The sequence below is a fragment of the Maniola jurtina genome, chromosome 9 (genome assembly GCF_905333055.1).
Source record: "Maniola jurtina chromosome 9, ilManJurt1.1, whole genome shotgun sequence".
NCBI lineage: Eukaryota > Metazoa > Arthropoda > Insecta > Lepidoptera > Nymphalidae > Maniola > Maniola jurtina.
The window spans coordinates 14,587,627-14,599,735 of NC_060037.1; the positions used below are offsets into that span (position 1 = coordinate 14,587,627).

The 12,109-nt window shown below is 35.8% G+C and overlaps 2 protein-coding genes across 2 annotated transcripts; one reads left to right on the forward strand and one right to left on the reverse strand.

Annotated features, from left to right (window-relative positions):
- The first annotated feature begins 138 nt into the window (after positions 1-138).
- LOC123868136 (tektin-3-like) lies at positions 139-5,124 on the forward strand. The gene is made up of 11 exons (XM_045910514.1): positions 139-259; positions 398-537; positions 939-1,190; positions 1,470-1,560; positions 1,734-1,875; positions 2,147-2,244; positions 2,383-2,502; positions 3,025-3,157; positions 3,656-3,786; positions 4,346-4,500; positions 4,835-5,124. The coding sequence occupies exons 1-11, from the start codon at positions 233-235 to the stop codon at positions 5,043-5,045; spliced, it is 1,500 nt and encodes a 499-aa protein (XP_045766470.1). The 5' UTR covers positions 139-232; the 3' UTR covers positions 5,046-5,124.
- Positions 5,125-5,850: 726 nt separating this feature from the next.
- LOC123868448 (cytochrome c oxidase assembly protein COX11, mitochondrial) lies at positions 5,851-8,578 on the reverse strand. Its single transcript, XM_045910983.1, has 4 exons — positions 8,226-8,578; positions 7,642-7,797; positions 7,001-7,168; positions 5,851-6,358 (listed from the first exon to the last, which is right to left on the reverse strand). The coding sequence occupies exons 1-4, from the start codon at positions 8,457-8,459 to the stop codon at positions 6,215-6,217; spliced, it is 702 nt and encodes a 233-aa protein (XP_045766939.1). The 5' UTR covers positions 8,460-8,578; the 3' UTR covers positions 5,851-6,214.
- Between the last annotated feature and the right edge of the window lie 3,531 nt (positions 8,579-12,109).

A 12,109-nucleotide genomic window follows, 5' to 3' on the forward strand; every position in this document is an offset into this window, starting at 1 on the left:
AAATAACTATGCTATATACAAGCCACAATACACATCTTATACAATGAAATGCAATCTATATGATTATGCTAATTCATTTCTGAACGTAGGCCATTTAAATTTTTAGGTTGGTTAGCATGAAGAAAAATGACACGGAATTCAATTTTGAATTTTTTCTAGTATTGTTAGATTTTTTAGTTTAATGGTTTATATACCTAAATTTTCCGCTCTGAATATCTAAATTTAATTTAAAATGGCCAAGGAAGTTTCTATGTGCACGGTATAAGGATATATCATTACACCTTTAATTTCTAATCACTTAGTCTAACTACTGTTTTTCGTACAGTTTTGACTGTTTGCTCTGCTTTTATTATTTAAAAGAGACACAAACACTATCTAATTTATTGTGTATTGACAGCAATTGCAACAATGGAGCCCTGTAAAAGAAACGGCGGGAGCTCCGAGCGTGCCTCCTCAAGTCGGGTACTGCTTTCACTCTCCGAAGAAGCACCCCTGGAGACCTATCATGGGTTACGAAGAAATCGAGGTCACACCTATGTGAGAGGGGTTCTTTTGTTTGTTTTTCATATTCACAACAGCTGATGGAATTGATGAAGTTATGTAAGCTTTGAACTTTGCCGACTTCAAGATATTATACAACAAATAAAATTCCAGATAACGGTTGCACACGGCTTCGCAATTGTTGTGCGATGGTAGTGCGATAATAATCGTTGTCAGGCCGGACAGTATGAAAACTGAAAAACTGATAGTGAGGGTGGTTTTATAATCGACTCCAAAATAAGCTCTCAGTTCAGAGCGCGCTTTTAAAAGAAAATTCCAAATTTTTACCAAAATAGTTTCGGCTCGTGTTTCTCTTGCTCCCATTATATCAATGCATATTTTGAATATTAATAATAAATACGTGAATAAATAACAGTTAAAAACTTGTCATGGGGCAGGCCATCTCAACCCATAACAAACACAATGGTGGACCCTTGCTACACCCCGACCGGCATGGCGGCGGAACCGCTGCGCTTTCCCAACCTGGTGACAGGCTTCGACCGCAGTCCCGAGCATGCGGCCCGCGCTGCGCTGTACACGCGATACACGCAGTACGAGTGGAACCAGAACAGCATCAAGAACTACAACGAGTCTGATGCGAAGAGGAACTTCTCCGAGAGAGTTCGGAACGATATCATGAGGATGCTGAGGTAAGTTGTCCCATTAGCGGTACTAAGGGCCATTATGAAATGAAAACGGCAAGACGAACTTCTTGGTGCTGTAGCGAGTCCTGAATTGACTGCAGTCCTGAGAACGCGGCTCGCGCTGCGCTGTACACTCACTGCACGCAGTACGAGAACCAAAACAGCATCAAGAACTAGAATATTATCAAAATTATTAGTTTTACCTACCTTGATTAAGAAAACTGCTAAAGGTCGAAGGCTTATCCATATTATGGGTCTACATATTTAAAAATATGTTTATTTTAGAGAGACCGACGAAATCGGGACTCAGGGACAGAGGGATTCCGGCCGACGAATTGGGGAACGAATTACTGATACCACATTTTGGAGAAATGAGGTAAGAAATATTACCTATATTTGCTCCATAAGTCCCGACGAATCGTGGTGGACTGGTGGACTTATGTAACTTAAGCTTAGTCTATGAACTGCACAGACCTCCATGTTATAACTACGGATTGGATTAGTTACATGTCTTGTGATCACTGTATACTAAAGATATCCTGATTAAAGGTGTCGATAGAAATGGAGCGTCTAGTGGCGACGTGCGAGAAATTGAACGATACTCGGAGGCAGCTGGAGCGAGCTATCGCGGGGATAGAAGGCCCGCTGCACATCGTGCAGGAGTGCCTCTACCATCGCGAGAAAAGACAGGGTAAGTCCATGGTAAGTTTAGCAGCAATCTTCATTCAGCCGGGTGTTATGCCTTGTTGGTTCAAACGCTGCAACTTGGATCTGACATAGAGAACTGTTAGCGTGATTGAGAATCGTGTAGCGACATCTAGTTTTTGAATCGATAGATGTTAGTGTAAAGTGACCAAAATTCTTAATGAATTGCGGACTATTCTGATGATAAGAGATCAGAACTAAAATTCAGTAGTTCTATTTCTATTAGGTTAGGATAATTATTTATCAAATGTGTGCAGGTTTGGAACAAGTGCACGATGCCGTGGAACAGTCGTTACTCAAAGAAGTTGCCATTTTACGTGAGAGTCAGGATAAATTCCGAAATATGCTCGAAAAGGTAGGTCTATTAGTTATTCTGATTAGGTAATTAAAGAGAATCTTCTTTCAAAAAAATCGTAATTTTTTATTCATTGAACTTTTACAAGGCCTTCTTACCAACAAAGTAAAGTGGTTTGATTGTTGTGACGCCACACAGGTCCGGCAGCAGTCGAAGAACTGTCGCGCGACGCAGAACGAGTTGGAGATGGATATGCGCAACAAGGAATACGCTCTGGGCATCGACTCTATGTGCCATCAACTCAATAACTTTTCTAAGGCAAGCTATAAACTTTCACATAATATTCATTGAGTGGCAAAACTGAATGAAAGCTGTTGAATATTTACTATAATACAAAATTTAATGTAATGTGATCGAAATTACAGACGTTGGATTCGATTTGAGCAGTTTTAGAACGTTTTGCTTAGATTACGTGAGTTCACGTTCTTATTCATTGATCGAAAACATTAACATGAACCCAATTTTGGTAGGTTAAGTTTTAGGTCTTTTTACTTGGAAATTAGTTTAGATTTGCATTCAGTGGGATCTTCATTAAAGATTAGCTATGTAATCACTGCATTTGTATTGTTATTTGTTAGCCAGCTCAAATGTTGATTTCAAAATGACTTTGACTTTGACTTCACAATGTGGAGTCAAAACCCTGGAGTTAAAAATTCTTTGGGGAGAATTTATATTTTGTGAGCAATTTTTTAAATCTTTGTACAGTAGTTTTGAACATGACCGCTCTTGCAGCAGTGAACGCATCATAAATAATATTATGTCAAGTTATCTGCGTTGTAGGGTCTACAATTTTACGCGGGAATCGAGCGTTATGACCCAACGGTATGTGATACGGAACGCTGGGCCGCCGCCAGCGCGGCTACTCTACAAAGATCCCAGTCCGAGCGAGCTAAGGCCGTGCAGATGCTGTCTGGTAAAAATAAAAGCAAACACACTAGCACAAAATACAAGAATAGTTACTTAGTTTTCTACAATGACTACCTAATATTTTAAAAAGAAATGTCTCCATCCACTGTCGCGACTCGTGACCGAAGACGACTTATTATTGTATATCAGAAACAATAGAGGTCCCATATCCAACCCTGTAGGACTTTCTGCAATCTTATTTAAAAATTGCACTAATTTTAGTTAGTAGGTAACTAGGTACCTACTTAACACCATGATTTTTGAATTTTACACCTATCTAGGTACATGCTGTTCATTCTGAAAGGTCACTGTTTTAGTTTCAAGGAAACGAAAGTTAATCGAATTATTTACGGTTTAGTCAATCTAAAGCTTACTAAAGTTCACAATAATTTAAACGACGTTTTACAAATTAAATAGATACAGGAAATAAGGAGCAGAAAAAAAATTCAACTAAAATATCTGAAAGATTAGTAGTTAATAAAAGATCGTTTAACAAATATTACAGACGCTGAAAACTTGATCAATGTATCAGCGACGGAGATTTGGGACCAGTGGAGTAATACCAACAGCGCGTTCACTCGCCGCATCGCTGAGACCATCGAGATCAAGAACAAGCTGCAACTGCACTTGCACAAGGTACCTACGTCCTACCACACAACATAGGTACACATAAAAAATAATAACCCATTCAAAATAAATAAAATACTTTGATCAAAATATTTTAGTAATCAGAAAGGACACAAAAATACTAATGCTAAATAAAAGTTTCTGTATCTGTTTATAAAAGAAGATTCCAAGAAACTAGTTACTTAGAAAGCAAAACAAACTGTCGAGAGATTTAAAAATAGATTTTGCATTAATGGTAATATCAGACGGTTCATTCAGAGTTACTAAATGTTCACTCGAGGGATTGTCTCATTTTGTTTTTCAGTTGTTTTGATTGATTTTGTTTAGAAGTTTCATTTCGACTGAAAATGAACCATCTGATATCACCGATGGATATCACCATTAGTTTTCTCTGTAATGTAGACACCCAGTAGGTAAGAGGATACCTATTCACTCGAGCAAAGTAGAGGTGGATCAGCTATTTAAAAATAAAGGAAAAAGGCAATGCAATCAAACAACTGAATTTGAAAAGCAACTTTTAAACACTGTTTTTAAAGTAGGTACCTACTTAAGGATTATCAATTTTCAGGTTCAACAAGAGATGTTCGACGTGGAGAAGACGCTGGAACTGCTGAATAAGGCTATAGAAGACAAACTTCAACCGATGAAAGTGGCACACACTCGGCTGCAGGCGCGCACCAACCGACCGCACCTCGAGAAGTGCCGCGACGAGGCACAGAACAGGTACTCAAAGTTGAAAAAATCGGTCAAGTGTGAGTCGGACTTGCACTCGAAGGGTTCCGTACTATCATACAAGAAATAACACTTTTAATATTTTTTGAATTTTCATGGCGGTCATTTTGAAATTTTAATTATTTGTTGTTATAGCGGCAATAAACACATTTTGTGGCAACTCTACCTACCTATTACGGTTTACGAGATACAGCTCGCTGACAGACCGACGGACAGACTTACAGCGGAAGCTTAGTAATAGGGTCTCGTTGGCACACTTAGGGTAAGGAACCTTAAAAACCCAATATATAGGGTTTTAAAAGCGATGTATCTATTTCATTCACAGATTGGTAAAAGAAGTTTGCGATCTCCAAGAGACAATGGAAACTCTGCGGTCCAAAATAGCAACAGCCGAAGGAACTCATCAGACGTTGTTGGGCGTGCGTGCCGGCCTGGAGGCGGACCTCCGAAACAAGAGCACCACGCTCTTCATCGACCGCGACCAGTGCATGGGGCTGCGCAGGGGGTACCCCGTCACGGCGGCGATCAAAGCCTAATTAGCCTATTGGCTAATGTTGTTAAATTGTTGTGTTGTATTATTTTGTTTGTTTAAAAATAAATTTGTTTATTGTTTTAGCTGTTTTTTGATTTCGTAAGCTAATGCACAATTTCAGAGCGGAGAGAAATGTTCAGTCGACCAATCAGATGGTATGAAAAATTATCACGTTTATTCAAACGTCTAATTGTTCGACTGCCACATCTCTCCGCTCCGCTTGGGTGGAAACCGAGCCTTATTTGGCCTACCAAATATATTTTACACTGGTAACATTAGTTGCTAGACTAGGACGCGGCCGGTTGCAAATGTCAAAAAAATTAGAATAACTATGGAACCAGATTCGTGGTCTGTGTATGGAACTAGTTCTTACGACTTACCCTTCACATTACACGTGATTCTCTGCTGGTAGATTGCGGAAAAATTGTATAATTCATTATTACAATCTCAATTGTTGTGATTAGCTGAATTTATGATATTCTTGTTGCAACAATGAGCGAATGAGCGTAGCCAATAGCATCAACCAATAGGTGATTGTACTTAGTTGTCATTCTACCGTAATTGATAGATAGATAGTCGCGCGTTGATTGCAATGAAGTTGCGATTGTAACTGAATTGAGATTTTTAGAAATTGACAGATGGCGACCATCGCCTCCTGTCTCTAACAAAAAATATATAATAAAAAGAAATATAGTTATGTGCATTTGCATACCATTGATGTTGGAGTCATGTTGAAGCAATCTATTTTATAGCTTTATATTGCTAATTGCATTGGACTTTGACGAAGAGGCTCATAAATAAAACAATTGTATTAACAAAAATATCTATTAAAAAGTTGACAACTTCACAAGTTTTATACATTCATATGGTCATTATTTTACAATAGCTTTTAATAGGTATAGCTCATATGTATGAGTAGGCTTCTGAGGTAAAGGGAGACAGTTGTCACAAGTTGAGGAACCATTGAGCTCTCGCGTGACGTCATCACACCCCTCCCGCACCGCACCACTACCGCAGGAACCTACTCAGTTATATGTTATGCTTTTAACTTGATTTCTTAGTTGCTATAACTTTTAACAGAAAATAAATAATTCACTACATTATATTGTTTACCTACTACAAAATAATTAAGTTTTAATTAGACTATTCACAGTTAGCACTACACTTAAGTGTTCACTTAGCATAAGATGGAACAGGCAGTTTAAGTCCTTCTTTGGCCTCAAAGAATGTGTAGGATAATACTATTTCGTCCACGTATTCCATCCTTGGATCCTCCATGAAATCAGGGTCTATGTAGAAGAAGACTGGCATGTCAACCTGGAATCATTAACATCATCATTAATCATTTAACAGACTTTAAACTGAGTTTCTAGATTTATTGCACAATATTATTTATTATTAGATGATGCCCGTGACTGTGTCTGCATGGATATAGGTTTTTCGAAATCCTGTGGAAACTCTTTGATTTTCCAGGATAAAGTGTAGCCTATGTCTTGCCCCCGGATGCAAGCTATCTCTCAACTTTTTGCCAAAAACGGTTAAACAGATAGGACGTGAAAATCTAGTAGACTTACTGTCCCTGATGGCCTAGTGGTTAAGACCTCCACTTAATATTCAAAGTCAGAGGTTTAATCTTGGGCACGCATATTTAAGTTATGTACAGTTGAAGAAATTAAATATCACTTGCTTAAGTGACGAAGGAAATCATCAGGTTGAAAATATTATGAGTTCTCAATATGTTCTCAAAGGAGTATGAAGTTTGCCAATCCGCTCTTGGCCTCCTGGGATTATGACCAAAACCCTTCTCATTCTGACAGAAGACCTGTGCTCAGTAGTGGGCCAGTGATGGGTTGATAATGATGATGATGATGATGATATATTAGGACTTTATCCACTGTCTTTTATGTATACATTCATTCATCATTTATTTATTTATTGTAGATTATACGTAATAGTGACCTGTTCATGTGGGCTGAGCTGTTGCTCCTCGAAGCAGAAGCACTGTATCTTGTTGAAGTACTGGCCTGCCTCGAAAGGGATCACGTTGTAGGTGCTGATGCCCACCACGGGCTTGTCTGTGGGGTTGCGCGCCGTGTAGAACGCCAGCGCTGTTTCACCCGGTACCACCTGCCAACATTCAACTGTTGTCACAGAAATTGTAGTACAGGGACATTTTCTTCAAAAATTTTTTTTAAATTCATTATAGGTAAGAGCTTGACCACAATCACACCTGATGGAAAGTGATAATGTGGCCTAAGATGGGACATGTTTACCTAGAAGATGCCTATTCACTCATTTTAAAGATACCGTAATGTAATTGGTAGGAAACACAGCTGAAAGATGCACAGATAGCTATTATGATGTGCGCTATGAAAATTCAGCCCCTAATGGGGTAAAATAGGTGTAGTCTATGCAGGCATAAGCTAGTTAAAAGGCAGTTGCCCCTCTCTGTTCTAATGAAAAGTTAACTAAAGTTAAACTATGCTGCAGGTAGATATGACACCTATAAACTGTTGAGGATCAAGAAGTATTTAGCTCTTTTTTTCATGCTAAGGAAAAGTTTGTAGAGAAGTGTTTAAAAAAAAAGTCTTTATACTTACTGTAATATCCCCTTGTTGTGGTTTGAAGTTCCACTGCATGGAAGATGCCACATCTGCATTGAACCTTATTTTGATCGGCCTATCCTTCACAGCTGTCATCTTACTGATTGACTCATTTGACTCCGACTGACCTATGGTACCTCCGTAACTGTATGCCTGTATACAAAACAAGCTTTTGATAGAATTTTATCACAATATTATTTATTATCCTTACAATAATATCAGACTACATTTTTGGTGATAGCCAAGTGGTTAACATGTCAGCCTTCTATTACAACCAGGATAATAGAAGACCTAGAGGCTGATGGTTTGACAGAGAGGATAAGCATATGAATTGAGAGTTTGGAGCTGGAAGGAAGCTGCTTCTGACTACAGATCGTCATCTATAGAAGTAGACTAGTTAAGCCAGTTTTTGATTTTGAATAAAATTAGTGGTAATGATTTATTTAAGTTAACTTTGGTCAAAGTAAGTAGCGCCTTATTTATTTCACAATGTAGGTACTCTTTTATCTATTAAGTCAGTCACACTCGGGAAGAACTAAGGTATATGAATTTGATAAACATTTTGGAGGTTAAACCCTCACCTGACAAAAGATCCTGTATAAAGGTACTGCTGCATAACTTAACCCTACAGTCATAACACCGAGAGCTATCATATAGTTCATAGTAGACCGGATTTTCTTCTGTTCGTGTGCTCCACGCATGAAATAAACATTTGGTGCACCATATTTAGGAGCGAGTAAATAGCCGGAATTTCCACTGACATTGTGCTTGAACACATTTAAAAAACTTCTATTCACACACGCCAATTTATTCATTTTATCTGAATCCACAAAATATTATAAAAGCTAGACTTTATTATTTCAAAACATTTCTACAGATTTCTATTTTCGGTGTTGAGTTTCGACAAATTCGTTCAAACTTCAACATTGACAAATGACATGAGTCAGTCATGAACTGACATTTCGTTAACGTTTAAAAATAGCTTACTTGAATTATTGTATCGACATATTAATTTTCCTTATTACACAATATAACTAGTTATTTCAAACCAGTTTTCACAAAATTAGTAGCTATAGGATAGCAGATTTACAATGCGTGACTTGGGAATCAGCAGAGGGAACCCACTGCTGATTTGACCAAAGCCGTCTAAGGAGTTGGTGGATTAGGAAGCCGGAAGGTAGAGGACCATTGTGGTGGTAGAAAGTCCCAATACATTTCATAGTTCATTCTGCCCAATGTCTATTCTAGCAGCTGTGTATGCAAAAATAGATCGAAATCGAATCTATTGAAAAATCAGTACACCTGATTTCAGAACGAACTTCTAATGACTTTTTGTGGAAAACGTCAGATTAGGCAATCGATATGGCGCCATTATTTAAGATTAAAATAAACTTATTTTTTGTAGTTCGTACCTTTATGCGCAAGTAAAACTAGAAACGAATTGTTAATTAGTAACATTGTTTTCATAATGAAATCCAAATAGATGGATTATGGAGTTATTAGTGGTTACTAAAGCTTCCAGATACCCATAACCCAGCAAAGCACGTAAGTACTGCACAACTGTTGTGAAAAGTTATCATAAAAAATAAAATTACACAACTTTTACCGTTATTTTAATTGGATTTAAATTTAGTATCACAATTTTTGTTAATAACTCTGAGCCATGTATCATCCTTTGTATTCCACCGTCATGATTTTGTGTTTCGTCTTGATATGTGCGTCCGTGTGAGTTTTTTGATAGGCTTTGTATGAACAGTCCAAGAAGGGGCAGCGAAACATCGGCTCCTTCCCGCACTCGTATGTAACGTGTCTTCTGTACGTGCTTTTATGCCGATACTTTCTCTTGCACTTTTCACATTCGTAACTCGATTCGAAATGTGACCAATAATTTTTAGTTTTCATAGGCACGATGGGCAACATATTTTGCATCATCGTCTTAAAGATATCCAGTTCACCTGAAACAATCAAATTATATCCCAATACTTTATTTGGAAATTCAATTCGTCATTATCTTATCGCTATCCTAATATTTACAACTTAATTTTTAATTATTTCTTACAACTTAATTATAAACTATTTTGTTGTACCTATGCATATTGATTAGGGTTCTAGAAGGGCTCTAGAATTGATAGACATAATTTTTTTAATTAAGAACATTTATTCTCATGCATAATTCAATTAAAACAAATCAAACACACTTCACTGCAAAATAATTTAAAAAATACATCAATTATTTTAATTAAAGGCTTAACTTTGTGCTACTCTTCTTAGGTTTTAATAACATAATAATTAATTGCTCGTTGATACAATTTTTTTAAAATAAAACATGGCCTACCTAGGAACAGGTTGATGATAATAAATTATACTTAAGTATTTATTTTTCCCAATCAATAAAAAATACTGTTGTGATAATTAATACATTGGTATCTATACTTACTTTAAAAAAAATTAAAGAATTTATTTAAGACAATGCAACATCTTAAAAAACAATGCAATAAGGTGAAAATGTTAATACTATAACAATTAAAATCCCTTTTAAAGTATTTTGTATCTAAACGCCACAAAGTACAAAATCTTTTAATCCGACTTGAATTAAGCTAATAATTTGTCTTAATTATTACAGAACACTAAAATGGCAATCAAAATACTTCCAATAAGACCAGTTCCGTAAAATTACTAAATAAGTTAATCAGTAAAGACACAAAAAAACTTTATTATTCTGAAACCTGAATAGCTTAATTATTTAATTAATTAAGTCCAATAGGTTGAAGATTTTAATCCCAAATCTGCACTAGGGTAGTTCTTACTTCTATCATAAGCTTAGGGAAGGCGATAGTCATTTGAATATGCCAAATACTAACTAACTAAATTAACCACATTTTCACTAAAAAAATATCTCTTGACTGAATCAGTATAGCAGAATCCAATTATTTATTTAGCATTAGGTAATAGGTACTCACAACTTCATGTAGATTTAGGTTTTTTTTTAAATTCTGTGGAGCTCTTTGATTTTCCAGAATGTGCTATGCCCATCTCCAGGATGGAAGCTATCTTGGTCAAAGATGGCTGTGATAAGGTAACATACAGATAGACACTTTCGCATTTATAATAGGTACTAGTATGTACCTATTCAATATTTTAGTAAAAGAAATCACTTTTTGCATACAAAATGCTCATGTTTTATACAAGCTTGAGAGTTTTTGGCACATCAGTATATCTTGTACTAGAGGTGCACTACGAAAGAATTTCAAGTGAAACTTAAGCGCATAATACAGTAAGCAGTTAAGTTAAATTTTGAAATAAGAGTAACATTAACTTTACGCTTGAAGAAAGAGAAAGGACACTCACTTTAAAGTTCACACATCTTTGGGACGAATATTTTAACAAAGTTACGTGAATACAAAATATTTTTACAAAACTTAACTAACATTTGTTTCAATAACTTACTTCACTTAACAAATAGTGTATAAATATTAAGGCACTTATGAAGGCTAGAACCGACTGGAAGATTCTTTGGTTTAAATATAAATATTGCGCGTTTTCGTTTGAACTTTTAAAGGTAACTTATTTAACAGTAACAAATGCAAAATATAATCATACATTGTAACAAAAATACTGAAACTTTAATACAATATTCGTTTTGTTATAATTTATATCGATAAATATCTTTGGCAACAAGGAACACACATTTAATAAAAATTAATAACAAGAACAAGAAAATGTAACAATACTAAATAGCAAAATTATTTCAAAACATGTCTTACGTATATCTATATTAATCTTAATTATTAAATTGTGTATTAATAAAAGTCAACATTGCCACCAAAAAAATCTAAATGTCAATTTTTATACGTGTCGGTGGTAACCAAATATACTATTCTACGATAATGGCACAAATTCTGCTGTACATCAAATTTTAACTAAAATCTGTTTGTAAGGGGGGGGGGGGGGGGGGGGGGCTAAAAATAGCACAACCTTATATCCCCCAGTTTTTTTACACATTTTATTGTATTATATAAAAAAAAACTTCTATTTAATTTGACACTCCAGTTACTAAGAAAATTTTTCACCTATAGGTACCTTTCAGTCAACTAAATTGGTGTTTTTTCAATCATCAAATTATTTCAGGGAACATCGCTGAGGTCAACTCTCTGGTTTTTTGTCCAATCAATCTTAGTTAAAGTTTGTGTACAAAATTGAACACCAAATTATTATTATTATGCGTATTGCTGCCATTTAACTATCTCATTGGTAACTATATTACAATAATATTACTTTTCTCCGCAAGGACCTTGTAAAATGCAATTTTTACATAATATTTTTCGAAAATTAGCCGTTAGGAATAGGTACTAAAATGGTAGTTATTAATGATCATTCGTAAATAACGCTTTGGGTATGACAAACAACCAATATCAAAATATTAGGCTAATAGAAGACAATAGATTTTCCATCAACAATAAACATT

Excerpts from the sequence above, each read along its gene's own strand:
- LOC123868136 (XM_045910514.1), top strand. The coding sequence starts at position 233 with ATGGCCAAGGAAGTTTCTATGTGCACG. Across the intron at positions 1,561-1,733 it reads CCACATTTTGGAGAAATGAG|GTGTCGATAGAAATGGAGCG; the intron begins GTAAGAAATATT and ends TCCTGATTAAAG. Across the intron at positions 3,787-4,345 it reads TGCAACTGCACTTGCACAAG|GTTCAACAAGAGATGTTCGA; the intron begins GTACCTACGTCC and ends ATCAATTTTCAG.
- LOC123868448 (XM_045910983.1), bottom strand. The coding sequence starts at position 8,459 with ATGAATAAATTGGCGTGTGTGAATAGAAGTTTTTTAAATGTGTTCAAG. Across the intron at positions 7,798-8,225 it reads TATACAGGATCTTTTGTCAG|GCATACAGTTACGGAGGTAC; the intron begins GTGAGGGTTTAA and ends TTTTGTATACAG. Across the intron at positions 6,359-7,000 it reads AGCTCAGCCCACATGAACAG|GTTGACATGCCAGTCTTCTT; the intron begins GTCACTATTACG and ends TAATGATTCCAG.